This window comes from Anomaloglossus baeobatrachus, chromosome 2 (assembly GCF_048569485.1).
Source record: "Anomaloglossus baeobatrachus isolate aAnoBae1 chromosome 2, aAnoBae1.hap1, whole genome shotgun sequence".
Lineage (NCBI taxonomy): Eukaryota > Metazoa > Chordata > Amphibia > Anura > Aromobatidae > Anomaloglossus > Anomaloglossus baeobatrachus.
The window spans coordinates 546,362,108-546,389,617 of NC_134354.1; the positions used below are offsets into that span (position 1 = coordinate 546,362,108).

Below are 27,510 nucleotides of genomic sequence, written 5' to 3' on the forward strand. Positions count from 1 at the left end.
AATACATTTGAACAGCGCGCCGGGACTGGGCCCCATCCCCAATGTGCAGCAACGTGATGAGATCAGCACATTGCTGACGTCAGCACAGTGCTGCGGGCGCCGGGACACAGGAGACATCAGGAAGTGGTAAGCGCTCCATGGAGGAGCCAAAGAGACAGGTTTAATTAATGGAGATGTGTGGGGAGGGGCTGAGGACACAAAACGGGGAACATTTGTGAAGGAGACACAGCTTTGTGACAGGCAGAGGGGGAGGACTGTATTCCGAGGGAGGGGGGGAGGCAGGAGTGTGTAGTGATGGGGTAGTGTAATTTGTGTGTGTAGGGGGTGATGGGGGGTGCAATGTATTATGTCTGGGAAGGGGGTAATGGAGGGTGCATTGTATTGTGTGTGGGGGGAGGGGTAATGGAGGGTGCATTGTATTGTGTGTGGGGGGAGGGGTAATGGAGGGTGTGTAGTGGAGGGGTAATGGGTGGTGCATTGTAGTGTGTGTGTAGGGGGTGAGGGGGGTGCATTGTATTGTGTGTGTGTGGGGAGGGGGTAATGGGGGGTGTATTGTGTGTGTGGGGGGTGCATTGTATTGTGTGTGTGTGGGAAGCGGGTAATGGGGGGTGCATTGTATGTGTGTGTGTGTGTGTGTGTGTGTGTGTGTAGTGGGTGATGGGGGGATGTATTGTGTGTGGGGGGAGGGGTAATGGAGCATGCATTGTATTGTGTGTGTGTGTGTGGGGAGGGGCGCGGAGTCATTAATCGAGCTATAATTACATTTAATTTTCGTTTCATTCACCTTTTCCATTCTAATATTTTACAACCTGAACGACCATGGCTTGTCCCCCCACCCAGTTTTGATCCTGGGTACGCCCATGCCTGCACCGACATCATCATCACCGGGGCCGCAGCTGCAGGGATGAAGAGGACGACGCGCAGGCACAGGTAAGCGCTCCAGAGGAGCCGAAGATGTACTTTTACATGAGGGACTGTGGGTGGGGGAGGAGCAGTGTTATTTTACAAGGGGCATTAAGAAGCGGTGGGGGATTTTATGGAGCATATTATGGGTCAGTGGGGGACATAATAGGGCAGTGGGGGACATTATAGTGCAGAGGGGACATTATAATGCAGTGGGGGACACTATAGGGCAGTGGGGAACATAATAGGACAGTGGGGACATTATATGGCAGTGGGGACATTATAGGGCAGTGGGAAACATTATAGGGCAGTGGGGACATAATAGGGCAGTGGGGGACATTATAGGGCAGTGGGGACATTATAGGGCAGTGGGGGACATTATAAGGCAGTGGGGGACATTATAAGGCAGTGGAAGGACATTATAGGGTAATGGGGGCCATTATGAAGCAAATTGGGGCATTAAAGGTCAGTGGGGGACGTTATGAAAGAAATTGGGACATTATAGGGCAATGGTGGACATTATGAGGCATCAAAGATTGTGGAAGACAGCATAGTAAAATGAGGAGGGGGGGAATTTATACAGGGATGTAGTTGGGGGAGATATTATAGAAAGGGCAATTTTTTGGGGGATATGTTGGAAAGGGGCACTTTGTGGGGCTATTTTGGAGAGGAGCAGTGTGTGGGGATATTTTGTGCAGGAAGCAATTAAGAACCCCTTCTCATTCCACTTGTTTCCCCGGACATTATTAAATAAAAGGGGCCAGGATGAGGGACATAATTACTATGTGGGGCCAGAATGAGGGACATACATGATTGGTTTATGGTGGCACTTGGGGCAAAATTACTGTAGGGGCAAATTAGGGGCCATTATTACTGACGAAATATAAGTTAATTTTGAGGATACTGTCTCCAATGGGGGAACAAGAGTCTGACGTGGTGTAAAAATTGGGGAAATAGTGAGGAATGTGCTCTGGGAGTGATCGGCTATAGGTGACTGTTATTTTCTGCAGAGTCGCTTCATGGCAGGAAGAAGTGATGACGGTCAGCGCCGGATGAAGAGACAAAGCGAAGATGAATAAAGTCAGCTAGAGACGTCACTGGTAAGTCAGTGTGTTACATGAACACACACTACTGTACACTGTTTACACAGCTCCTGTGTATAATGTCACTGCTGAGCACTATATTACCTATACACTATATACAGAGCTCATGTGCATTATAGCACTAATGATAATATTAGTTAGTGTTATTAGCATTGTAGTTTTTCTTCATGATCATTATTATAGTATTATATGTCCTTGTGTGGTAGTAATATGTCGTCTGGTCATGTTGTACTGATATTTGTCTCGTGTGTGGTATTATTTGGTCATTATGTGGTGTGGTAATAGTGTCACGGTATTTCTCCCTTGTATGTGGTTGTATTCGGTCACTATGTGGTCTGATTATGGTGTGGCGGTATTACTTTCTTGTATGTAGTTATAGTCGGTCATTATGTGGTGTGGTTATAGTGTTGCAGTATTTCTCCCTTGTATGTGGTAATATTCGGTTACTGTGGTGTCTAATTATGATGTGATGGTATTACTCTCTGGTATGTGGTTGCTTTTGATCACTATGTATTGGTAGTCTGTTATCTGGTCATAGTGTCGCGGTATTTCTCCCTTGTATGTGGTATTATACGGTCACTTTGTGGTCTGGTCACGGTGTGGTGGTATTTCTCCCTTGTATGTGGCTGTATTTGGTCACTGCTTGGTGGTAATATGTGGTCTGGTCACGGTGTGGTGGTATTTCTCCCTTGTATGTGGCTGTATTTGGTCACTGTTTGCTGGTAATATGTTGTCTGATCACTGTGTGGTGGTATTTATCCCTTGTATGGGTTGTATTCGGTCACTATGTGGTGGTAATATGTTGTCTGGTCACGGTGTGGCGGTATTTCCCCCTTGTATATGGTATTATTGATTTTGGTATAGTGGATTGTGTTGTGTATGGAGGTCACTTTTTCTCTCTATAAGGGGGAGATTATTTCCAGTAGAAATTAAATACTTAAACATTTAACCCCTCCCTGTCCTGTGACTATTACACTGCAGTAAATATGCACTTACAGAGGTTCTCCAGTGAAAACAAGTAATCACCTTTACTAAGGCCACGTGCACACACTGAGTATTCAGTGAGTTTTTACCTCTGTATTTGAAGCCAAAACCAGGAGCGGTAAAATCAGAGAAAAAGTGCAATAGAAACACGGGCACCACTTCTGTATTTATCACCCACTCCTGGATTTGGCTACAAATACTGATGTAAAATACTAACCAAATACTGAAAGTGTGAACGTGGCCTCAGGATAAGTGATAACATATTCATCAGTGGGGTCGGATTGCTGGGACCTGCACCGATCGTGCAACTTTTTATCCCCCATTACACTGGAGCTCGTGTCCGACTCGACCCCTGATCCATTAATTCCCTCAGTGGCTGCGAGCGCTGCGCTTGTTATTATCTGGCTGCTCCACAGAGGATGAATGGAGCTGCGGTCACACATCCAACCTGCCTCTGCAAAAAGTTCACCAATCTTCTGATCGATGTGGTTTCCACTGGTCTGGTTCCACCGATCAATAAGTTATCACCAACATAACCTGTGGATCGGTGATAACTTGTTTTCACCAAAGACCCCATTACTGCAAATGACTATAATTGTACATCCCAGTTATGGTGCACAATATAGATGTGCAGGAGCCGCCTGTGTATACAGTCAAAGCAACACAATAATGGGGATAACGCTAATGGGTGTTTATAGTTATCTGTAGGGTGGGCCCCTGGAGTCAATTCGCCTGGTGAGCCCCAGAAAGCCCAGTCCGCCCCTGGTTGTAATGCTCACATTGGGAAGCATAAACCTAGAGACAGATTCCATACAAACAGTGCAATAGGATCCAGTGGTACTGTACTCTTTAGAGCAATCAGAATTGTACCCCTAAGGTCCCTGTACTCTAATGTTATGTTATTTGGGGTAAGAACTCCATTTGTTTAAAGCACCACTACAGTGTTTTTTTTTTTTTATTTCATCGCTGGAGTGGTGCTTTAAATCTATATCACTTGCCCCGAGTATTATACTCACCTTTCGGCGGCTTCATCTTCTATCGCATTGCTCCGGTTGGTCTCCAGCACCTTGTGACCTGCCAGTACGCTTCAGAGATTCATGGAGCGCGGCGGAGGTCACAATTCAATACATCTCAATGAGAGCCTCGTTCTGGCTCTCATAGACCTGCACTGAGTGCTTTTGATGTAACTTCTGACTTCCGGCCAGTCAGAAGTTAGTCATAACATGGCATTGTGGGACTGAAGCGGCGTCGGTAAAAGGTGAGTATACTACTGTGGGTAGAGGGCTTAGTTTTAAAGCACCTATCCAGTGCTGAAAAAAAAACAAAACTGCTGGAGTGGTGCTTTAATATTTCAGCAGGATCCATATATACTGCATACCCTGTGTCTTATTGGGCCTCAATTTCTTCCTCTTCTAATGATATTTCATGGATGTGTGTCACCCAGGGCAATGGGGTACTTGGTCCGAGGCCGTATATTTACGGGGATGCTGTGTCACGGGTGAATGCTGGCCGTTGCTCGGTTCTGTGACCCTGGGGACGCTTTTTAATGGGGAGTATTTACAGGGGAGATTAAAGTCATTGGTGTGACGCCACCTGCAGGTTGCGGTTAAGATGGTGGAACCCCCGAAGCGGAGTTGGTTATCCCTGGGGCTGGTGGTAATGGCAGCTGTGGTGGTAGGCCTTCCGCAGGTAGGGTTGAGACCCAGGAGATGTATGGTGGAGACTTTCGCCGAAGAAGGGAAGCCACACCGTGGGTTGTAAGTTAACAGTCTTTACTCACAGTTGGGCCCTTGGACGGCTGGTTCAGGTCCCTGTAGTTCCAGTGCCAGTTTGATGACTCGGTTGCTCTGTCCCCAGCACCCTAAGTGTGGTTGGGTCCCCGTAGCTTGGAGCTGGTTTGGGGACTGACTGTCTTTCGGTAGTCTCCTCGTCCGTACGGCGGGCAGTGTGGACCCTGTAAAGCTGGTCCCTAGTCCCGAACCCTGATCCGCTCATTACTGCTGATGCCCCCGGATCTGTGGGTCAGTGAGGTTCATGAAGGTCCCCTCACTGTGCAGGTATTTGCCAGGCTGTGTAAAGCTGACACCTGACCTAGGGCCCTGTGCCCAGTCGGTGCTCTGGTCCCAGTGGTACTCAGGTGTACCTACCCTGCCAACCACTCTCCTGTGCCCCGGTTCACCGTTACACAACCTTGCTTTTGGCACGTCTCTCTACACTTCCACTCTCTTCACTTCACCCTCCTGACTCCTGACTGTTGACTCACTGTCCCCTCCCACCAGGCTGTCTAGTTCCCTGGACTGGCTCTGTCCTCTAGGTGACCATCCCTTTGGTGTCTGACTAGCCAATTACCCATGGTGTGGAGTGGAAACTTGGATTTTGGTGTGTGTAGATGTCACTGGCACTGGTGTTCCAGGTCCCTGGGGGTAGGCCTTGTATCCTGGTGAGGATGCAGTACCTAGTAGTGCCCTGATTGGTTCAGAGGTGCTACATTCCCCCTTGGCGAAACACAACACGTTCTTGGGCTGTAAAAGAGAATAAAGGTTTAATGAACATAGAAAAAACATTCTTCCCTCGCAGGGGAGGCATTTCTTGAACATTGCAATGAACATTTCCCCCCATCATCCCACCACCCAAAGGTCCTGGACCCAGAACCCTCTAGAAGGAAGGTCACTGGTCTCCATGGTGACCAGGTCTCGGCCTACTCTACCGCAGACCCTTTTTCCAATCTTCCTTTCCTTGGTGGCGGTATCAGTGACCTGATGGTAAAGGTATACTCTGGAATGCACAACTGGTGCAACATATTTACAAGATCAGTTCTTGTCAGAACCAGTCCGACTGAGGTCCATTTTTATATTTACAGTTGCAAAGTTGTTAAACCATTCAAAACATTCTTATATTAACATTATTTACAATAGAACATTAATGACTGCACATTTCTCTTAAGGCTCTATTCTCTATATCTAAGTGGGGGCTGACCTAAGTTGCTACGGATTGATCTACGTAACTCTGGTCTTTCAGTTAACCCCTGTTGTGTTCTGATGTCTATTGCAAGGGTCTCACTATTGGTTGTAGGTGGACTTGGCAATTGTCTGTGTACCCTTGGTAAGCTAGCAAGTGTATTGTTTGAAGGCCCTTCTGGAACTAGTGGAACTAGTTCTTCCACAAGTTGTGGGAATGTAATGGGATCAACAATTCAGACTGCATCATTAATGTAGAAATGGATTTGAATATTGCTTCAGCACTTGCCCACAAGGGGGCAGTGTCAGACTGTGCAATCACAAACACAGAGGTGGGAAATCCCCTGCTGCAGCTTGTGTGTGCTGACCAGGAAGAAAAAGTGCGGGAAGGAGTTTTCAGCCCCGGAGCTCGGCCAGGAGAGAGCTGCGTGTGGTCTCCCTGAACAGAGGACTCTTTTGCCACCGGATTCTTGGAGGAATCACCCTGTGGAAGTGGTTTCTGCCAACCCCAGTCTGCAGGACTTTGTTTTTTCCCTGAGGATCTAACCGGACTGCAGAGCATCGCGCCCGGAGTGCATATCCAGGGGCTGTGACAACTCGACTGCAGAGCATCGCACCCTGAGTGCAAGTGCAGGGGCCGTGACCTCCCTTCTTCTGCTCGGTGTGCCCCGGGACTAAAAGACTGACTAGAATCCGTTACCAGCAGGAGAAGATCAAAGGAAAAGACCGAGGAGCTGCATCCCTTCAGCGCTGCACCGGGACCCATCATCGTGAGACTACAGGCCTGCGACGTGGGAGCGGCATCTTCTTCTGGGATAGACTGGTACGTGATTGTAGGGAAAGTTAGGGAAAGTTGCCGCCATTTCTTTGTGTTTTTCTCTTTTCTTTTTTTTTTTTCCCTTGCTGCGCACCCGGAAGGAGTGAAGATCCGGGGACGCCACTATACACATGTGCGCAGATAGTTCGGTTGATTGTGTTATAAATATGTTTTATAGTAAAGAAATGTTACTACCGGTAAAATCTGAGTATGGGGATTTTGTTGGAATAGAGCATACACACACACCCGCGGCCCTACCACCGGTCGCTTCATGTGGCGTAGTCGGCAGGATGTGTGACCAACAAAATCATCCCCCGGTAGTAACTTATAACCGGACGGCTCCCCCGCCGTCTATTGTCAATCAGGTGAGAAAGTTTGACGGACGGAACTGTGACGGGGTGTACAGCAGAGCAAGGAGAGACAACAGGCCGAGGAACGATCCAACAGGTTTATTCACAAGAACACTGGAACAGCACACGATAAGTCCACGTAAAACAGATTCGGGGGCCCTTCCCGACAATCCTCGGACCGGATTACAAAGCAATCGTCCTTACAGTAGTCCAAAGAGTTCCACACAATCCCACGGGCCGCCACACAGGCCTAGCTCCGTCCGTGTCCACAGCCACACAGGCTGGAGCTCCTGCTCCCTTCAAGTTTCAGCTCACTCTGACTGAATCTACCAGGTAAGCAGAGTTTACACTAGTTGGACTCTAGGCCCACCTCCCCCTACTCCCAGGGATGGAAGTGCCTCAAGAGGATATAACCTTGCATTTTAGGGGGTGATTACCTACAACAATAGAAATGTACACAGAAGTAGTTCAAATAAGACAATGAACCCAGCTTGAAATAGGAATCTGTACAGCATATACAGTGAGAGGGTAAATTACATCTTCACAATCCCTCCCCCTCCCAACTTGTGTACGTACTAGGGACCTCTACAGGTCACTGGTTAAGTACACACAGGCAGAGCGTTGCTTACATGTGGCTTCATGCAGCCACGAATTGGCATCGTAGCTCTCCCACATCATTGCCCAGGAGAACAGCTGCAGGCAGACCACCCATCACCCCAACCACACATCGCCTGACCCCAAAACCAAAGCTCAGATCCACAGTGGCTGTGGGAATAGTCCTCCATTGTCCACCAGCCAGTTCAATGACAATCCCAGGTCCTCTATGGATTGCCTCAGGCCGAACCACTCGGGGATCAGCCAGTGTGAGGAAAGCACCCGAGTCACAAAATCCAACAAGTCTCTGTCCATCCAGCACAACCTCCTGCAAGTGCTTACCTCGATGAGCAGAAGTCGTCATAACTGCAGGTCGCACCCCGTAAACTCCTGGTGGTGCAACATGGGGGGCTGAGTCACTAGGCCAGTCCTCACATAGCGGTGCCACATCTTCCTCCATGGCGCTGGGCTGTAAATAATTAACAATCCGATTGGGCGCAGGATCAGTCCTCATTTGAACAGCTGGGCAGGAGACTTGCCGATGCCCTGGCTGTCCACATTGATAGCATCTGAGCTGGGTCTCCCTCCATCCAAGGCGTCCTCTTGGGTAAGGGGTAGGGGAACTTGGAGGCCGACTCCCACCTGAAGGTGCTGTAGGGGTTTGAGGATGATTCCTCCATGGGCTGGCTGGGCATGAGGCCTGCAAATGCCCGGGATGCCTACAAACATAACACCTGCGCTCTGTTACTTCCTCTCCCCGGCGTATTCCAGAAAGTGCAGTAGAAGCAACTGAAGGCACATTAACACGGGTATCAACATGTGGTGGCTTAGAGGAACGGGGAACAATGGGGGCAGAATAACTGGGGGCATCCGGTGTTGTGGAGCTGTTAGGCGTCTCTCCATCCTCCAACAAAACCCTCCACTGAGGCTTGATAGTGAGCACCTCATCAGCTAGAGCAGCAGCTTCCTCCACTGTCGCTGGTTTTCTCTCACGCACCCATTCCCGGATCTCAGCGGGGCACTGGGCAAAGAATTGTTCTTTTAGGATGACCTGGAGGAAGGTCTGCCAAGTTAAGGCTCCCTCTCCCTCCAGCCAGCGATGGCACACTTGTTTCAGTCTGTGGGCAAACATCTTGAAAGACACTTCTCCATCACAGGCTAATGTACGGAACTTAGTCCTATAAGTATCTGGGGTCACGGCATAATGTTCTAGAATAGTCTGTTTAATATCCGCATACTCACAGTTCCACCGAGGGTCCATAGCTCTATAGGCTGCAGCAGCTCCACCCTCTAAGAGCCCAACCAGATGCCGGACGCGCTCCCTTTCTGGGACTTCCATTAATCGACACTGATGCTCAAAGTCCTGGAAGAAGCCCTCAATGTCACCAGCAGCCTCATTAAACTGCTTGAAGTCTTTGCGGGACACTCTGGGAAGTTCCCTCATGATGGGTGCTGGGGTTACAGTCTGTCTGGAACCTCTCGCGGCTTCCACAGCGAGCTGCTTATCCAGCAATGCCATCGCCTCCATCCTGCGCTCCTTCTCTTCAGCTCCACGCATGGCCTCCCTCTTATCTTCTATGGTGGCCTCATCTCCAAGCAGTGCCATCTTTTCCTTGTACCACACAACCCATTGACTTTTTTGGGTATTCACCTCCGGCTGCCGTCTTTGCTCCCCTTGCTGTGGAAATTGTTCCTCGGTGCCATCTTGCAGGCAAGCGTGTTCCAATGCCTCAATTAGTTGCTCCTTAGAGAGTCCTTTGTAGCCGACACCTAATTCACGGGCCTTTGTTTGTAGACTCGCCACAGTCCAGTTCCTGTATCCTGAGGTTCTGGTTTCAGACGTCGATTGGCTGTTGTCCTCCATTTCTTCTGCTCTGATCCCGCCGCTGCCACCAGTTTGTGACGGGGTGTACAGCAGAGCAAGGAGAGACAACAGGCCGAGGAACGATCCAACAGGTTTATTCACAAGAACACTGGAACAGCACACGATAAGTCCACGTAAAACAGATTCGGGGGCCCTTCCCGACAATCCTCGGACCGGATTACAAAGCAATCGTCCTTACAGTAGTCCAAAGAGTTCCACACAATCCCACGGGCCGCCACACAGGCCTAGCTCCGTCCGTGTCCACAGCCACACAGGCTGGAGCTCCTGCTCCCTTCAAGTTTCAGCTCACTCTGACTGAATCTCCCAGGTAAGCAGAGTTTACACTAGTTGGACTCTAGGCCCACCTCCCCCTACTCCCAGGGATGGAAGTGCCTCAAGAGGATATAACCTTGCATTTTAGGGGGTGATTACCTACAACAATAGAAATGTACACAGAAGTAGTTCAAATAAGACAATGAACCTAGCTTGAAATAGGAATCTGTACAGCATATACAGTGAGAGGGTAAATTACATCTTCACAGGAACTATCCTGTAACTGAATGGACTGAACAACTTAAGATAGTGGGGGAAATGTATAACACTGATCCTAAGACCTTAGCAGAAATGGCCACGCTAACATTAGAGGGGGAAGCGTGGACGACAGTCAGGCTGGAGACGGTTAGGGGCCAGCGTACGTTGGATGACTTGGTGCGGGTGCTGGAGAACACCTATGGGCCGACCACTTATGCGGGAACATTGCGCTATATGTTCTTCCGGCGTACTCAGCTCGAGTCGGAGGACATTCCTCAATATGCCAATGCCCTTCAAGTGCTACTAGAACAAGCCTGTAGAAACGAAGAACAGCTAGCTAGTACGGGTGCCCGTGACCTGGTGTTGAGAGATCAGTTCGTGACCGGATTGAGAGACCCGTACCTTAACCGCTCATTGCAAGATCTACTCCGGATAAATCCGGCCTTTACATTCGCTGAGGTCAAACAAGAAGCTATAGAACGTTCAAGGGGACCTGTCGTGGAGACACAGACATATACCGCGGCTTGCAGGTCCATATCTGGTATCGGGACTCCGAACAGCAACACGGAAGAACTGAAGCAGATGGTGGCAGAGTTGCAGAAACAGGGGTTACAGCTCACCCTAGACCAACAGGCGGGCCGGCAAGCGAGACAACAACCCAGCCGGCCGATGGGAAGATGCTGGACATGCGGCGATCCCCGCCATAGAGCCAACCGTTGCCCCCAGAACTTTCAAGTTCATCCACAGTCCGATCTACCAGAACCAGCAAGTCATGTCCCACAACAGCGGCCGCCTTTAAACTAGACACCCCTGCCAAAGAGGCTCACTCGGCAGGGGACGCCAAAGAGAGGGGTGTAGGAAAACAGAGCCAGCCACGGAACAAACTTGCATCAAATAGCCCCACCCTGGAAGTATTACCGGAAGGTTCTCTTGTCGCACATGCTGGAAGAATGCACACAAGTTGTGGTGCCTGATCAATTGGCCCGTGAGATGGTGACCCAAGCCCACACAAGGAATGGACACTTCGGAATAGACAAGACCTTTCGATGGATTCAACAGTCCATCTATTGTCCGGGGCTCCGCAAGCTGGTTGAAGACGTCTGCCAGACCTGTCGCACCTGTGAACTGCACAAGTCCCCTGAGCAGCGGGCACCTGTCCAGACAATTAAAACATCCAGACCCCTTGAGCTGTTGATGGTGGACTACCTGCTGATTGGGACGGCGAGCAGTGGCTATCAGTACTGCCTAGTCATGGTGGATCACTTCACAAAATTCGCTGTCGCTGTTGCTACCAAAGACCAGACGGCTGAATCGGCTGCACGGGCCATCTGTCGACAGTTCATCCACGTCTATGGGTGTCCAGAGAGGTTGCACTCCGACCAGGGGGCTTGTTTCGAAGGCCGAGTCATCGAAGAGCTGCATCGGATGTATGGGATTCAGAAGTCGAGGACCACTCCTTACCACCCACAAGGGAACGGTGCATGTGAACGCTTCAACCGGACTCTACTCCAGCTGATCCGCACCCTGGCTGATGATAAGAAAGACCAATGGCCCCAATTCCTTCCCGATCTAGTATGGGCCTACAACAACCAGGTCCACTCCGTGACTGGTTACACCCCACACACCCTTCTCTTTGGCCGCCCCGGAAAAGGGGTCCATGACCTGAACCTATTGCGCCCTGGAGATGATGTCTGCCATAACTACCCCTCCTGGCTAAATGCTCACCGACAGAAGATGGAGACTGTACACCGGCTGGTGAGCCAACAAATCCGGGGCCAGATACATGCTGACCCACTCCCCGTGCAAGAGCAACCCTTGAAGTTGGGACAGCTAGTCCTGCTCCGTATCAAGAAGCCGCAAGGGAAACTTCGAGCCAAGTGGGAGACTGAAGTCTACCGGGTAATCGAACGCCCCAACCCCAACGGGCATGTATACCGAGTGCAGGGTGAAGACAGTCACAGCATTCGCACTGTGCACCGAAATATGTTGCGTCCCTGCCGATCCCAGCCTGACTCCCCTACCACAGTACCCGGAGGGGGTGACGCTGCTAACACGACTAACGTCACGGACGTTTCCCAGCGTAGTGATCACGTCGACTCTGAGACCGGTGACCCACCTACACGACCCAGTTCTTCCCCCGGAGTGCTGACTGAAGTGGGGCGTAAAGACAGTGACGGGGAGGGGAACAACCGACCCTTGAGACGCACTGACCGCACCACTGCTGGGATCCCGCCCGGGCGGTCTTACAGGGACCAGTATGTATGGCCCACTTCTCAACCAACCCCTGTGACATCTGAAGTCATCGCTGCCTGGGAACCGACGGTAGTTGACAGGGACTGCCAACCTTTAAGTGGGGAGGTATGTAATGAGATCAACAATTCAGACTGCATCATTAATGTAGAAATGGATTTGAATATTGCTTCAGCACTTGCCCACAAGGGGGCAGTGTCAGACTGTGCAATCACAAACACAGAGGTGGGAAATCCCCTGCTGCAGCTTGTGTGTGCTGACCAGGAAGAAAAAGTGCGGGAAGGAGTTTTCAGCCCCGGAGCTCGGCCAGGAGAGAGCTGCGTGTGGTCTCCCTGAACAGAGGACTCTTTTGCCACCGGATTCTTGGAGGAATCACCCTGTGGAAGTGGTTTCTGCCCACCCCGGTCTGCAGGACTTTGTTTTTTCCCCGAGGATCTAACCGGACTGCAGAGCATCGCGCCCGGAGTGCATATCCAGGGGCTGTGACAACTCAACTGCAGAGCATCGCACCCTGAGTGCAAATGCAGGGGCCGTGACCTCCCTTCTTCTGCTCGCTGTGCCCCGGGACTAAAAGACTGACTAGAATCAGTTACCAGCGGGAGAAGATCAAAGGAAAAGACCGAGGAGCTGCATCCCTTCAGCGCTGCATCGGGACCCATCATCGTGAGACTACAGGCCTGCGACGTGGGAGCGGCATCTTCTTCTGGGATAGACTGGTACGTGATTGTAGGGAAAGTTAGGGAAAGTTGCCGCCATTTCTTTGTGTTTTTCTCTTTTCTTTTTTTTTTTACCTTGCTGCGCACCCGGAAGGAGTGAAGATCCGGGGACACCACTATACACATGTGCGCAGATAGTTCAGTTGATTGTGTTATAAATATGTTTTATAGTAAAGAAATGTTACTACCGGTAAAATCTGAGTATGGGGATTTTGTTGGAATAGAGCATACACACACACCCGCGGCCCTACCACCGGTCGCTTCAGGAATGTGATGACTGGTACAATGACTGCTCCATTGTACTGAGGCCAATTCTCTGGAAAATCTCCCAAGATGGTATGGATCACCTTTTCTTTTTTCTCCTTGACTTGAGGTTGGTTTGGTACTTCTGCTTTTGGTTTCAATAGTTCTGGGCATTTTTTTAAGTGATCCCGTGAAACAGTGGATGTGGTTTTTCCTTGGCCTTTACTGATTAGGCAGGTTTTCTCATTATCAAAATTAAAAGGTAATACCACATAGGGTTCCTTTTCCCATTGGTCATCGAGTTTGTGAAGTTTTCTTTTTCTTTTCAGAACTTTCTCCAGGTGTAAGAGGGACAGCACACACTTTTCTGTTGTAGTCTTTTTCTTGTTTTTGTCGACTGCGATTCAAGTTCTGCTCAACATAGTCTTGCATTCTTTTATATTGGGCTTGTCGGTTGGAGTCCCAGTCTTCATCTGGTGAGCTGGTTTCTGGCATCTCTACTTCCATTTCAAGATCCACTGGAAGTCTTCCAGGTCTTGCTCACATGAGATAGGCGGGGGTGCATTTTGTGGAGCTTACTGGAATGTTGTTGTACATATCCATCAAATCAGGTAACTTCTCTGGCCACAGGTTTCTCTCTTCAAGTGGTAAGGTTTTTAGCAAATTGATGACTAGGTGGTTCATCTTCTCACACATCCCATTTTGTTTGTGCATGGTAGGGTGTAGTACATATCTTTTTACATCCATGTAAGTTGCAGAATTCAGCTTCAAAGGCGGGGGCCTTGGTCTGTCAATACCTGTTCTGGGTATCCATGAGGTCTGCAGAAGTGAGCTTGAAAGTCTTTGGCTGCGGTGCTCGCTGTCAGATCTTTGACAGGTACAATCACCAGGAATCTGGAGTAGTGATCTACCATCGTGAGAGCATAGGTGTAACCGGTTCGGCTGGGTGTCAACTTGACATGATCCAAGGTGAAAATCTTCAAAGGCTTCTTAGTGACAATGGGTTGTAGTGATGTTTTCTGACTGGCGCTGTCTTTCCTTCTCAACGCACAAGGACCGCAGTTTCTGCACCATTCCTCGATAGTGGTTCTCATTCCAACCCAGTAGAATCGATCTCGTAGCAGTGCTTCAAGTTTCTTCCAACCAAAATGTCCCGCTCGATCATGATAGGCTTCTAGGACAAGCTGAACATGGGCTCCGGGTATTACAATTTGGCATACCCTTTTCATGTGTCTTACGGTTAGTGAGGCTTAGGCACAGTTTCCCTCGATGGAGATATAATCAGCTTCTTTCCTTCCACAACCTCTGAGCCTCCAGTGGAGCTTCTGGTCCCAGATGCGAGTCTGGTTGGGCTATCAACTCCTTGATCAGCTTGACTGCAGGATCGTTATCTTGCGTTTCCTTTTACCCGTGGTGAGGTAAGGGGTCTAATGTGGTTTCTTGCCGCATACTGTAAGGCTGATGGCTTTTCAAATCACTAGGGCGATGGAAGGCTGGCAACTCGATTTCTTCCATTTCGTCTTCATCTTTCCCTTCATTAGACAGGTGAGGCATCCTCGATAACGCATACACGTTGGCATTCTTAGAAAAACAAAAGCCGAAAATAGGACTTTGTGTGCCTATCCCAGATTGATGCATATTATATCGGATTCCACACATGTTTAATTCATATAAAATATTTTATTATAGGGAAATTTCATATATACAAAAAACATCAGGGACATCATAGCAAGTACATAGAAAAAAGGTTAAAGGACAGGATAAAAAAAGGAGGACAAGGAGAGAATGGATATGATCACTCCCAAGATGGTAAGACAGTATGAAAGGAGGAGCAAAAATCAATCAATTTCATACATGTAAAAATACATAAAACTCCCACCATGGGATGTTAATAGAATGCATTTGTATGAAAAAAGCTACCACAAATGAGTGAGTCCCAAATAGCATTGGCATTCTTGCGGCCAGCTTGATATTTGATGGTGAAGTCATAGTTCGCCAGTTGTGCCACCCAACATTGCTCCAGCGCACCAAGCATCGCTGTGTCCAGATGAGTTAGAGGATTGTTATCGATGTACATGGTGAACTTTGCAGCTGCCAAATATTGTTTGAACCTTTCAGTCACTGGGATTTTGGTGTGTGTAGATGTCACTGGCACTGGTGTTCCATCCTGGTGAGGAGCAGTACCTAGTAGTGCCCTGATTTGTTCAGGGGCGCTACAGATGTTTGCCAGGTTCATATAAACATAAAACTGATCTTTGTATGTAATTAGTGTGTTGGAACATTTAAATAAACATTTAAAGGAGTTGTCTGACATAAACGCCAAAAAGTTTTTTAAGCTAATCTGTGCTGTATTGTCATATAAAAAATTCCTACAGTATTAGTTTTTGTTTTCTGACTTTTGTTCCTCTTGAATTATCCCTTTATTCTCTGCAGTTCTTTGTTTACCTTCTGCTCAAGCAAACTTGACTTCTTCCTGTTCTTGGTTGCCAAACCTCACAGTCAGAGCTGGCACCGCCCAACCTCAGTGTCCAGCCCCTCCCCCTGCCCGCCCTCTGCACACTCATTGGCTGTCAGCAGTCTGCCCAGCACCTGACCTCTCATCACTATAGCATGGACAATAACAGAGCAGAGATCCTGCTTCTCTCATCTGTGACAGAGCAATCACCTCACATCCACAATGGTAACAGAAAGAGTTGTAACATGTTCCTCACCCCTTATAGATAAATGAATACTGTGTAAGGAAGACTATATATAGCACCCAATGTGAGTGTCGCGGGCGGAGGAGGGGACGCCGCGCTCTCCCACTGCTGCTCGGGTCCGGCTGCCGCGGCTGCTGCGGCCTGCTGCTGCTCGGTGGCTCGAGCGATGAGCCGGATCCCGGGGACTCTAGCGGCGCTCCTCGCCCGTGAGTGAAAGGGGGTTGTTGGGTGTGGGGATGGTTTATTGTCCGTGACGCCACCCACGGTTGTGGTGATTTGTAGCACCACCGCTGCTCAATATGGGGATCCCGGGAGTGGTGATGCGGAGCAGCCAGTTGTTGTGTTGCCCCTCCGTGGGTAGGGGTTGGTGATCCCGGGGCCCAGTGATGGTGTGGAAGGTGCAGGGCCTGGTGGGCGCAGGGACGTGGGGGCAGCGCGGTGCCTTGCGGCACTGTGGTACTCACTCAGCCTGAGACGTTGACACAGTTTTACGGTAAACCACACGGCTGGAAAGACGGTTACCACGGACGGCTGCACTTACTCTCCCAGTAGGTAACGGTGATGTCCCTTTGACCTGCACCTAGTGTTTCTGTGTTGGTAGCGATGGGTTCCCACCGGTAACCCGCTCCCTGGCTTGGATATGGGCCGGAGGAGCCCTACTTTGCCCGCAGACGCTGGCCCCGAGGAACTGGTGCCCTGGCGGTGGCGGTGTTCCTCCTTAATGGTTGGACTTTTGCCTTCAGTCGGGACTTGGTTGTTGGGGGATCGACGTCCCCTTCACTGACGGATTTGGCAAATTATGGCGACTCCTAGCCTTGCCGGGGTCCGAGAGGCCCCTGCCCTGGTGCTGACTGTCCTTCGTATACAGCTCCAGACCGCCGGGCCACTACCCGTCCGCGGTCCTTCCAGCAACCTCCGAGCAGTCCCCCTCCAGACAATCACCGCTGTTGCTGACCTTGCTGATACTGTCCTGCACTTAGCCGGACCAACTTCAGGGCTTTCTAAGCTCACTTTTACTCTTTTCTTCTTTGCTCCACTACCACTTCACTTTCACTTAGCTGTTTACTCCTCTCCGTCCCTAGGTTAACTCCTTAACTCCACTGCTTCCTCTCACTTGACTCAAGCTCTTCCCTGAGCTGACTGCCTGGTTCTTCCCGCCTCCAGGGCTGTGTACTCCTCGGTGGGCAGAGCCAACCGCCTGGCCCACCCCCTGGTGTGAACATCAGCCCCTGGAGGAAGGCAACAAGGATTTGAGTAGCTTTGGTGTTCCTAACTGGGATGTAGGGTGTGGTGGTGTAATGACCTGTGACCCCTGGCTTGCCCAGGGCGTCACATGAGTCTATAGGAGATATATATATACGCCATTTACGTATGGTACACGTGTGTGTGTGTGTGTTTGTGTGTGCGCGTGTTTTCTGTCATATAGTTATGTATATATATATATATAAATATATTTGTACATAGGTTGTCTAGGCTTATCCCTCTATGTGTCACTATATGAATTGACACATTGAGCTCACTGCGTGCAGGGACCGAGGCAGCACACGTAGTCAGAATGTGGAATGTGCATATTGCATACGAGTAGTCACATGACCACGCATTCTGACTGTCGACAACTAATTGTCTGCTGCATGTGATGTGAGGATTCACTTATCTGCACTGTGAAGCGCCATGCAATAAATAGTCCTAAAATAATAATAAATAATAATCTGCAAAAAAATATAGTTACTGCAGATTTTTGTGAAAAACCTTGACCACTATTTTTTCCTTGGGCTACATGAGATTTTGGACATGCTGTCAAACATTGCAGCATGCCTATGTCACTATTAGCATGATGCAGGTCCGTGAGGTGGCTTTCATTTCGGCACTGCTAATAGCCCCATACCTCACAGCATCCCTCTTTCAATGGCATCTGCATTCTGGATGCACATACAGTTGAAAACAAGAAGGAATCATAAATCCATAAGCTCCCTGTTCCATCTTTCACCCGTGTGTGTATGTGAGCTCTGAGACTCAGCACTGTGTGCATGATGATGTTACTATATCGCACCCCCTGTACTGAGCTTCAGAACGCACACTGCAGAAAATGGATGCAATTTGAGTATCAGAGGCTAGTCATGGGCGGAACCGGGCCCTGGATTTCGGATGTTTGATCTGGATTTGGCACTCGTGAAATTAAAAAAAAAATAATAAAGGAAAAATAAAAAAAATGAGAATGAAGAAAGCGCTTCATACTTACCGAGGCTCTGTCGCAGCTGTACACTGCTCCCGCGGCTTCTCCTTCACTTCCTGGGCCGCTAATTATTGCTCATCCATATGCACTGCTTTCCCCGCCCACCGGCTGTCCTGTCTCCTGTGATTGGTTGCAGTCAGATGCACCCTTAGCATGTGTGACAGCGTCTGACTGCAACCAATCACAGGTGCCAAGACAGCCGATGGGCGGGGAAAGCAGTTCAACTCTGCGTCAGTATTGTGGTATCAAATACATAATATATTGGTGCGGTTTTCTCCCATATTATGACACCAAGCACAGATAAAGCATACAGCTACAGGCTGCAGCCCTCAGCCGTGCGCGTATCTTGGCTGTGTATCAAAATAAAAGGAACCGCATGCGGCTTTTTTATTGATTTACAAAATTAATTTAAAAAATAAACGAAGTGCAGTCCCCCCAATTTTGATACTCAGCCATGATAAAGCACAACAGTGGGGGGCTGCTATTTTCAGGCCTAGGAGACCCATAGTTATTGAGCCACCCCCCTGCCTAAAAATAGCAGCCTGCAGCCGCTCAGGATTGTCACATCCATTAGATGTGACAATCCCAGCACTTTACCTGGCTCTTCCTGATTGCTCTGGGGCGGTGGCAATCGGGCTAATAAGGGGTTAATCACAGCCCACAGCTGCCACTAAGCCAGATATTACTAATGGGCAGGGTCTATGAGACCCTTCATTACTAATCTGTAAGTGAAAATAAATAAACACAAACAACAAGAAAATTCCTTTATTTGAAATTAAATACAGCACCCTCATTTACCTCTTTATTAACCCCAAAAAGACGTTTGAAGTTACACCTAATCCACACAACATGCCACGACGGTCCTGGCTCTGCTACATCCGAGCTTGGAGAGACCGAAAACATGTCCGATCTCTCTAGGCTCCAGGAAACACTGACAAGAAGGACCCGGCTGGCAACAGTGACATCACCAAGTACCGTATTCTGGTTTAAAGTACGGGTCCATGCCCCACACCCTGCAGGCCCTTTAACACTGACAGTGCCAGCTGGCGAGTGCAGGGCTACCCCGAACGCCCAGATCGGGACTGTCAGTGTTAAAGGGCTGGCGTGGTGAGGGACATGGTCTCTTGTCCCCCATACTCTTTCCCCCCTCCCGTGCTCTCTCTTTCCCCCTCCCGTGCTCTTTTTTCTCCCCCTCCTGTGCTCTCGCTTCCCCCTCCCGTGCTCTCTCTTCCCCCTTCCGTGCTCTCTCTTCCCTCCTCCCATTCTCTCTCCCCCCCTGTGCTCTCTCTCTCACATTCCTGTGCTCTCTCTTTTCCCCCGTACTCTCTCCCTCCCTTGCTCTCTCTCCCACACTACCATGCTCTCTTCCCCCCATGCTCTCTCCCCCCGTGCTCTCTCTCCCACACTCCTGTGCTCTCTCTTCCCCCCTTGTACTCTGTTCCCCCTCCCATGCTCTCTCTTCCCCCGTGCTCTCTCTCCCACACTCCTGTGCGCTCTCCCACACTCCCATGCTCTCTTCCACCCCTGTTCTCTCTATTGCCCCCCTGTGCTCTCCCTCCCACACTCCCATGCTCTCTCTCCCCCCCCCCTGTGCTCTCTATTGCCCCCCTGTGGTCTCTCTCACAATCCTGTTCATCGCTCTTCCCCCCTGTGCTCTCTCTCCCACACTCCCATGCTCTCTCTTCCCCCCGCCGATATGAGCGCAGGTCCGAGATGCAGGAGACCAGTGCTGGTCTTCGCTCCCGGCTTCTTAGTATTTAGAAGCCAGGAGCTCAGAACGCTGCACTCAGCACATGATGAGACAGCGCACAGGAGGAAGAGACTAGATGTGAGAAGGGCACCACCCTCCAGGATCTCCTGGCATACAGCAACGTCATAGACAAACAAAGAAAAAAAGAGTATGCCACAATAGGGATCACCAGAAGAAATGTATTTTTTAGAAAATAGAAAAAACTTTATTATATCATAAGTATACAAAATAATGGCTTAAGGGACAATCGAACACAGAGCACAAGGATTAATGTACAAAGGGAGGGGAAGTGTATTACACCCTTGTACAAAGCCCTTTTTAAGCTCATTTTGATTGTATAATTGCTTACCTCCGTGCAGTAAGGCGGGCTTTGCACACTACGACATCGCAGGTGCGATGTCGGTGGGGTCAAATTGAAAATGACGTACTTCCGGCATCGCATGCGACGTCGTAGTGTGTAAAGGCTCGATGATACGATTAACGAGCGCAAAAGCGTCATAATCGTATCATCGGTGCAGCGTCGGCGGAATCCATGATTACGCTGACGCGACGGTCCGATGTTGTTCCTCGTTCCTGCGGCAGCACACATCGCTGTGTGTGAAGCCGCAGGAGCGAGGAACATCTCCTACCGGCGTCACTGCGGCTTCCGTAGGATATGCGGAAGGAAGGAGGTGGGCGGGATGTTTACATCCCGCTCATCTCCGCCCCTCCGCTCCTATTGGCCGCCTGCCGTGTGACGTTGCAGTGACGCTGCACGACCCGCCCCCTTAATAAGGAGGCGGGTCGCCGGCCAGAGCGACGGTCGCAGGACAGGTGAGTCCATGTGAATTATTATTATCACAAGGATATCGCAGTTGCGACGGGGGCGGGAACTATCGCGCTCGGCATCGCAGCATCGGCCTGCGATGTCGCAGCGTGCAAAGTGCCCCTAAGGCTAGTTTCACACTTGCGTTGAACGGCATCAGTCACAATGCGTTGTGTAACGCATGTGATGGATGCCTTGCAAAAAGTGTGATAATAAAGGCCACGGATGCCAGTGAAATAACGTGTTGCGTTAAGTTTTCTTTAGCCGAGAGAGAGAGCCCTCATCTTCACCGCACACATCCCGACATTACCGCCTACATCACCGCACACATCCCGACACTACAGCCCTCATCATCCCCGCACACATCCCGACACTACAGCCCTCATCAACCCCGCACACATCCCGACACTACAGCCCCCATCATCACCGCACACATCTCGACACTACAGCCCTCATCATCCCCACATACATCCCGACACTACAGCCCTCATCATCACCGCGCACACACACTGCAACTACTGCACCCATCATCCCCATACACGCAGACACTACCGCACCCATCATCACCGCGCACACACACCGGCATTATCTCAGTGACGTCCCCGCTGACAGCGCGATTCACTTCAGTTGCTGCGTGGAGCTGACAGAGAGCGGCGGTGTTCTACTTCTGCTCCTGTCAGCTTCATGTAGCAGAGGTGGATGCGTCGCGGGACCTCATGTGGATTACGCCGGACCTAGAGGGGTATTTGGAGATTTTAATAAAGTGGTGAAAGATGGTGTTTTTTTTGTCTTTTATTCCAAATAAAGAATTTTTTCGGGTGTGTTTATTTACTTTCACTTACAGGTTAATCATGGAATGTGTCTCATAGACGCCTGCTATGATTAACCTAGGACTTAGTGGCAGCTATGAGCTGCTGCCATTAACTCCTTATTACCTCGATTGCCACCGCACCAGGGCAATTCGGGATGAGCCAGGTAGAGTCCCGGGACTGTCACATCTAATGGATGCGGCAATTCCGGGCGGCTGCTGGCTGATATTTTTAGGCTGGGGGCTCCCCATAATATGGGGCTCCCCATCCTGAGAATGCCAGCCTTCAGCCGTGTGGCTTTACCTTGGCTGGTATCCAAATTGGGGGGGGACCACACGCCATTTTTTTAAAATTATTTATTTATTTATTGTACTGCATGATATAGACCCGCCCACTGGCGGCTGTGATTGGTTGCAGTGAGACAGCTGTCACTCAGCGTGGGGGTGGGTCTGACTGCAACCAATCATAGGCGCCGGTGGGCGGGGAAAGCAGTGAATATGGGATGGAATAATGAGCGGCCTGCTTTTTCAAAAGAGGAAAAGCCGCCAGAGCTTTGTGACAACTGTGCAGCGCCGCGCCCGTGATCGGTGAGTATGAGAGAGGGGGGGAGAGGGGGGAGAGAGACCAGGAGTGATTTTAAACGATTTCGATCGTTCTGCTGGACATGCTGAGCATGTGCAGTAGAACGTGACGAAATCCGTCAGCGGATTCCGCCGCTTAGTGAATAGCGGCGGAAACCGCCACCATAGAGAATTATTAGACACCGTGGCAGATTCCAACGGAATCCGTCAAGGTGTGCTATTTTAACGACACAAAAAACGCTACATGCAGCGTTCCTTCCACCCGATGCAGCGTCAAAATAACGACGCTGCGTCGTGCAGCGGATGCAACGCAAGACCATCCATTGCTATCCATAGCTAACAGAAGTCTATGAGGAATATAACGGTTTCCTGCAACGGTTACTGTAATTCCTCAAGACTGTGGATAGCAATGGAAGCCGTCCAACGCAAGTGTGAAAGTAGCCTAAGAGGATCAATATTATCTACAATGATACCGGTGGGCACCGCCATCTTGACTGCACATCACAGTCACATGATTTGAATCGCACCACACCCACTAATCGTACTGCTCATGCCCAAAGGATTATAATGTTAAGCAAGTTGTGTAAGTCCTTCCGAGAATAGGAGGACATACTCATTTTACGTAGTGAGCCCAAGCAATGAGTTTAAATACACCCACAGAGAGTTCTAGCAAGCGTGCCAGTTCTTCTAGGCATAAGGGGGATCTGCTCATTTTGTGTAGCCACCCGAGGCAATGAGTTTAAGGCAGGAAATACAACGCTCAGCAAGCCAAACAAAACAAATCCTTCCAAAAATAGGAGGATTTATTCACTTTTCGTAATAACCCCAGGCAATCAATTTAAGCGGACATAGAAGGAACTATAACGTTCAGCAAGCCGTGCAAGCTCCTCCAAAAATAGGAGGACCCATTTCCTCCATGTGACAACCCCAGGCAGCAAATTTGAACAGACATGGAAAAAATGATAGTTCTCAGCAAACATAGGAGGATTTGTACACTTTGGCGTAGCAACTCGGGCAGTAAGTTTAGGCAGGTATATAGGGACATGATAATGCTCAGCGCTCCGTGCAAATACCTCCAATAATAAAAAATAAATTGGAGTATTTACTCACTTTACATAGCGATCTCAAACAGTAGGTTTAGACAGGCATATAAGGAATTATAGCGCAATGCAAGTTCCTCAAAAAATAGGAGGATTCACTCAGTTTATGTAGCACCCCCAGATAATAATTTTAGATAGACACACAAGAAATTTTTGACGCTTACCAAGCTGTACAAGTTACTCCAAAAATAGGGGGGTTCGCTTACTTTGTGTGGCAATCTTAACAATGACTTTAGGCAGGAACTACAGTACTCAGCAAGCCATGCAAATCATTCCGAGAACAAGAAAGTTTATTCGCTTTCTGTAACTACCTCAGTCAGTTTAGACAGGCATACAGGAAATTTTAACGCTCGGCAAGGCGTGCAAGTTCCTCCAAGAATCGGGAGCTTTACTACTTTTGTGTAGCAACCCCGGGCAATAAATTTAGACAAATATGAATAGTATTATAGCGCTCAGTAAGTTGTGCAAGTTCTTATACATGTAGAGGGTTTTGTCCACTTTATGTCGCAAGCAAGAAGTTTAGGTAGGTATACAAGGAAATAAATTTCCCAACAAGCCATGCAATTTTCTCCAAAAATAGGAGGAATTTCTTACTTTACGTGGCAATCTCAAACAATAAATCCAAACAGGTATATAGGGAATCACAGCGCTCCACTTAGTGCATAAAGGACTACATATAGATACAGTGGGGCCCCCCATGGACAAGCGGTCCTGTACGGCATGCATAGTGGTAAAAGGGGGAGGACGAAGGTACATCAGAAAAGAAGCTTTGCATATTGTTAAACCCCTATGTTTGAATGCCAAAGTCCTATGGAGAGTCATGTGTCAGCACAATATTTCTTAAAGATCTTTCGTTATGCCCCTCTTGTATAAGTAAAAAATCTGTTAACCTAGAATCAGGACATACTAAACTCTATACGTACTACATTGTCAGTCCCATCACCTCCCACCAATACAATGTCGGCGAGAAGGCTTAAGCTGGGTTCACACTAAGCGACAGCGACGTCGCTGTTACGTCACTATTTTCTGTGACGTAACAGCGACCTTGTAAGTCGCTGTTATGATCGCTGCTTAGCTGTCAAACACAGCAACGCAGCAGCGATCATAACGTCGCTGTGCTACATGTGCAGAGAGGAGGGAGCCGCGCTTAGCGCTGGCTCCTTGCTCTCCTAGGTACAGTACACATCGGGTTAATTAACCCGATGTGTACTGCAGCTACATGTCACAGTGCAGAGAGCAGGGAGCCGCGCACACTGCTTAGTGCTGGCTCCTTGCTCTCCTAGCTACAGTACACATAGGGTTAATTACCCGATGTGTACTGCAGCTACATGTGCACAGAGCAGGAGCCGGCACTGGCAGCAAGGGCGGAGGCTGGTAACGAAGGTAAATATCGGGTAACCAGGGAATGGTCTTCCCTTGGTTACCCGATGTTTACGCTGGTTACAGCTTACCGCAGCTGCCAGACGCCGGCTCCTGCTCCCTGCTCGCTTCATTTCGTCGCTCTCTCGCTGTCACACACAGCGATGTGTGTGTCACAGTGGGAGAGTGACGACCAAAAAATGAAGCTGGACATTCAGCAACGACCGGCGACCTCACAGCAGGGGCCAGGTCGTTGCTGGATGTCACACACAGCGACAGCGACGGGACGTCGCTGCAACGTCACAGAAAATGGTGACGTAGCAGCGACGTCGTTGTCGTTGTCGCTGTGTGTGACACCAGCTTTAAAGTATTCATCCTATCTTGATGGCCCAATTTCACATACGAAGACGTTATTAGGCCCGGTCTTAACTAGAGCATATGGCCATATGATACGAAGCAGTTTACAAAAGATAGTATGATTAAGATGGGGGGGGGCAAATTAGCGGCATTCAATCCTGAGCCTTCCAATTCCTCACACCTCTCTCACATATCTCCTGTCTTATTTCTATGGTAGTGTTAAGAATTCAACACCAGGGACAGACTACTTATATATGCGAAACCAAGAACAGCCCTATCACATGGATTGGGGGTAAGCAGAATCCCCTTACTGACAGCACATGATATACCAACAGGAAGTCACATACACCAAACATAATTTCCTGCTTATTGAACATTGTGACTGGACCAGAATTCCAGACCCTCGAGAAAGAGTACCCTACTCCTATATTCATATTCTTATATCTTATGGTATCGTCCAGCCAAACATGTCGGTCATCAATTTTCTTGCAGTTTCTCAGCCACTTGAAGCAGTCAACCACGTCTCAAATTGCCATAGGGTCGAACTGTCTAGGCCTTAACACATGTTCTTCCTGAGGTTTTCTTCTTTGAGCGCATGGGGGAGGGGGGAGACCATTCTAAGGGCGGCAGGCACTAAACATGATAAAGAGCTGGGGACACCGTCGAGCAAACAAGGCTGACAGTGTCCCTGAAAGCAAGTGTGCAACTTCTGTTCCTTGCCTGTTATTGAACTGGACACTGTGAGAATCAGCTGGATTATCATGTAGCAGCGCACAGGGGGTGAGGGAGGGAGACTACGGAATGTGTGGGAGGGGGGCGGGCGGGGAGTCAACGCACTATACCTGCCCACTAAGTAAGCAGCAGGGCGGCAACATGCTGTTCACTGTGAAGCCCATCAACAAGGCCCTGCCCTGTCGGCGTGACATCACAGGAAGCAGCAAAATCGCAGTAGGAGCGGTCACGTGACCGCTCTGAGCCAGGGGAGAGGGGCTGACAGCAGGGCAGGTAAGTAGTTACTATCTACTTACCTGTCCCAATGTAGCCCAATAGGGAAATAACAAAAAAAAGCCAAAATAAGCCAGAAAACCCCTTTAAGTTCCCATTAAAGCCCAAAGACAAGAGGTTGGATTGGATGTCTGATATTTCTACATTCATAGAAACTCTTCATATGATGGCTGTTGTCCATTTTCTGAGCATTTATTACAGAATGTATACCTGGTAAGCCACTGTCTCCTGCCAGTCCCTTGATTCCTCTCTCTCCAGGCAATTCTATAGTTTGTCCTATTTGTCCTATGACAAGAAATGTGAAGCAGTAATAAATCATTTTGCACTTAATTGTAATATCAGGAAAGAAAACATAATCTACAGAAAGCTTACCTTTATCTCCAAACGTTCCTCTATCCCCTGGCACGCCAAACATACCAGGCATGCCCTTGGAGCCCTGAATGTGAAGACAATGAGTGACACTGTTAATAAAATACGTAAGTCTTACTAACCAGCTTTAGGCTAGCGCCACACATCCGTGCTGCCGGCACGTGTTTGTCATTTTTTACACGTACCGGCGGCACGGAGACACGATCAGCAATGCTACCCTATTGTAGCAGGCACACACACGTAAAACCACACGGAACGTGTGTCCGTGTGCGTTTGTACGTGTGTGCGTTTTTCAAAGCGCTGACATGTCAGTGTTTTCTCCCGCAGCACGGGTGTCACACGGCCCGCACCCGTACCACACGGGTGTAGTGTGGATGCGGTCCCGTGTGACACGCGCCGGAGAAAACACACATGTCAGTGGAAAAAAAAAAAAACATTTACTCACCTTCTCCAGCCCTCCTGTCTCTGCCGCTGCTGCCTCTTGCTGCCGACCGCCGCTCATTATTCTCATTGAATATTCACTTCACTGCCTGGCAGCAGCAGCAGCGGGGAGACGGGAGGGCTGGAGACCGAGGATCAGCACCACGGACAGCAGCGCGGACAGCAGGAAGGACCAGGTGAGTATGATAATTACCGGTTCTACGTGTGCTATCGCGGATAGCACACGTAGAACACACGTGTCACGCACGTACCAGAGACACGTACTTACCTGCACGCAACACGCAGGGAAAATACGTGTCTCTCGGCACGTGCGTGAATTTCACGTGAGTGTGGCAGAAGCCTTAGTGGAATATTATAATAAAAATTGGGGTTAACTTAACTCCAACATATCTTGCTTTGTGAATGACATCGAGCTTTTGTTTTTTTTGTGTATGAATGCTACACAGATGGGATAATTAAAGGATATGGTCTCCTTTTTACCTTAATATGTGATTTCAGATAAATCATGCAATTGGAATTCAATCAAAGTTTTCAATTGTTTGGCTACTACAGCCCCCACCACATCCTTAAGGTGTCCATATGTTGCTCATAAGACTCATTACTAATAGGATACAATTATACTATTATGATGTCCCTAAGTCTTTTTTATAATTACATTTTCTATACAGAGACTAGAGAATTTACCAACCA

The 27,510-nt window shown here is 49.1% G+C and overlaps 1 protein-coding gene across 1 annotated transcript in view; it reads right to left on the reverse strand.

The window, feature by feature from the left end:
- Positions 1-27,510, reverse strand: part of COL4A2 (collagen type IV alpha 2 chain) — a 359,463-nt gene that overhangs the window by 51,844 nt on the left and 280,109 nt on the right. The window contains exons 36-37 of the mRNA XM_075336673.1: positions 26,383-26,446; positions 26,221-26,295 (exon numbers count right to left, since the gene is read on the reverse strand). Of these exons, the coding sequence (XP_075192788.1) occupies positions 26,221-26,295; positions 26,383-26,446 (139 nt within the window). The remainder of the gene's footprint in view (positions 1-26,220; positions 26,296-26,382; positions 26,447-27,510) is intronic.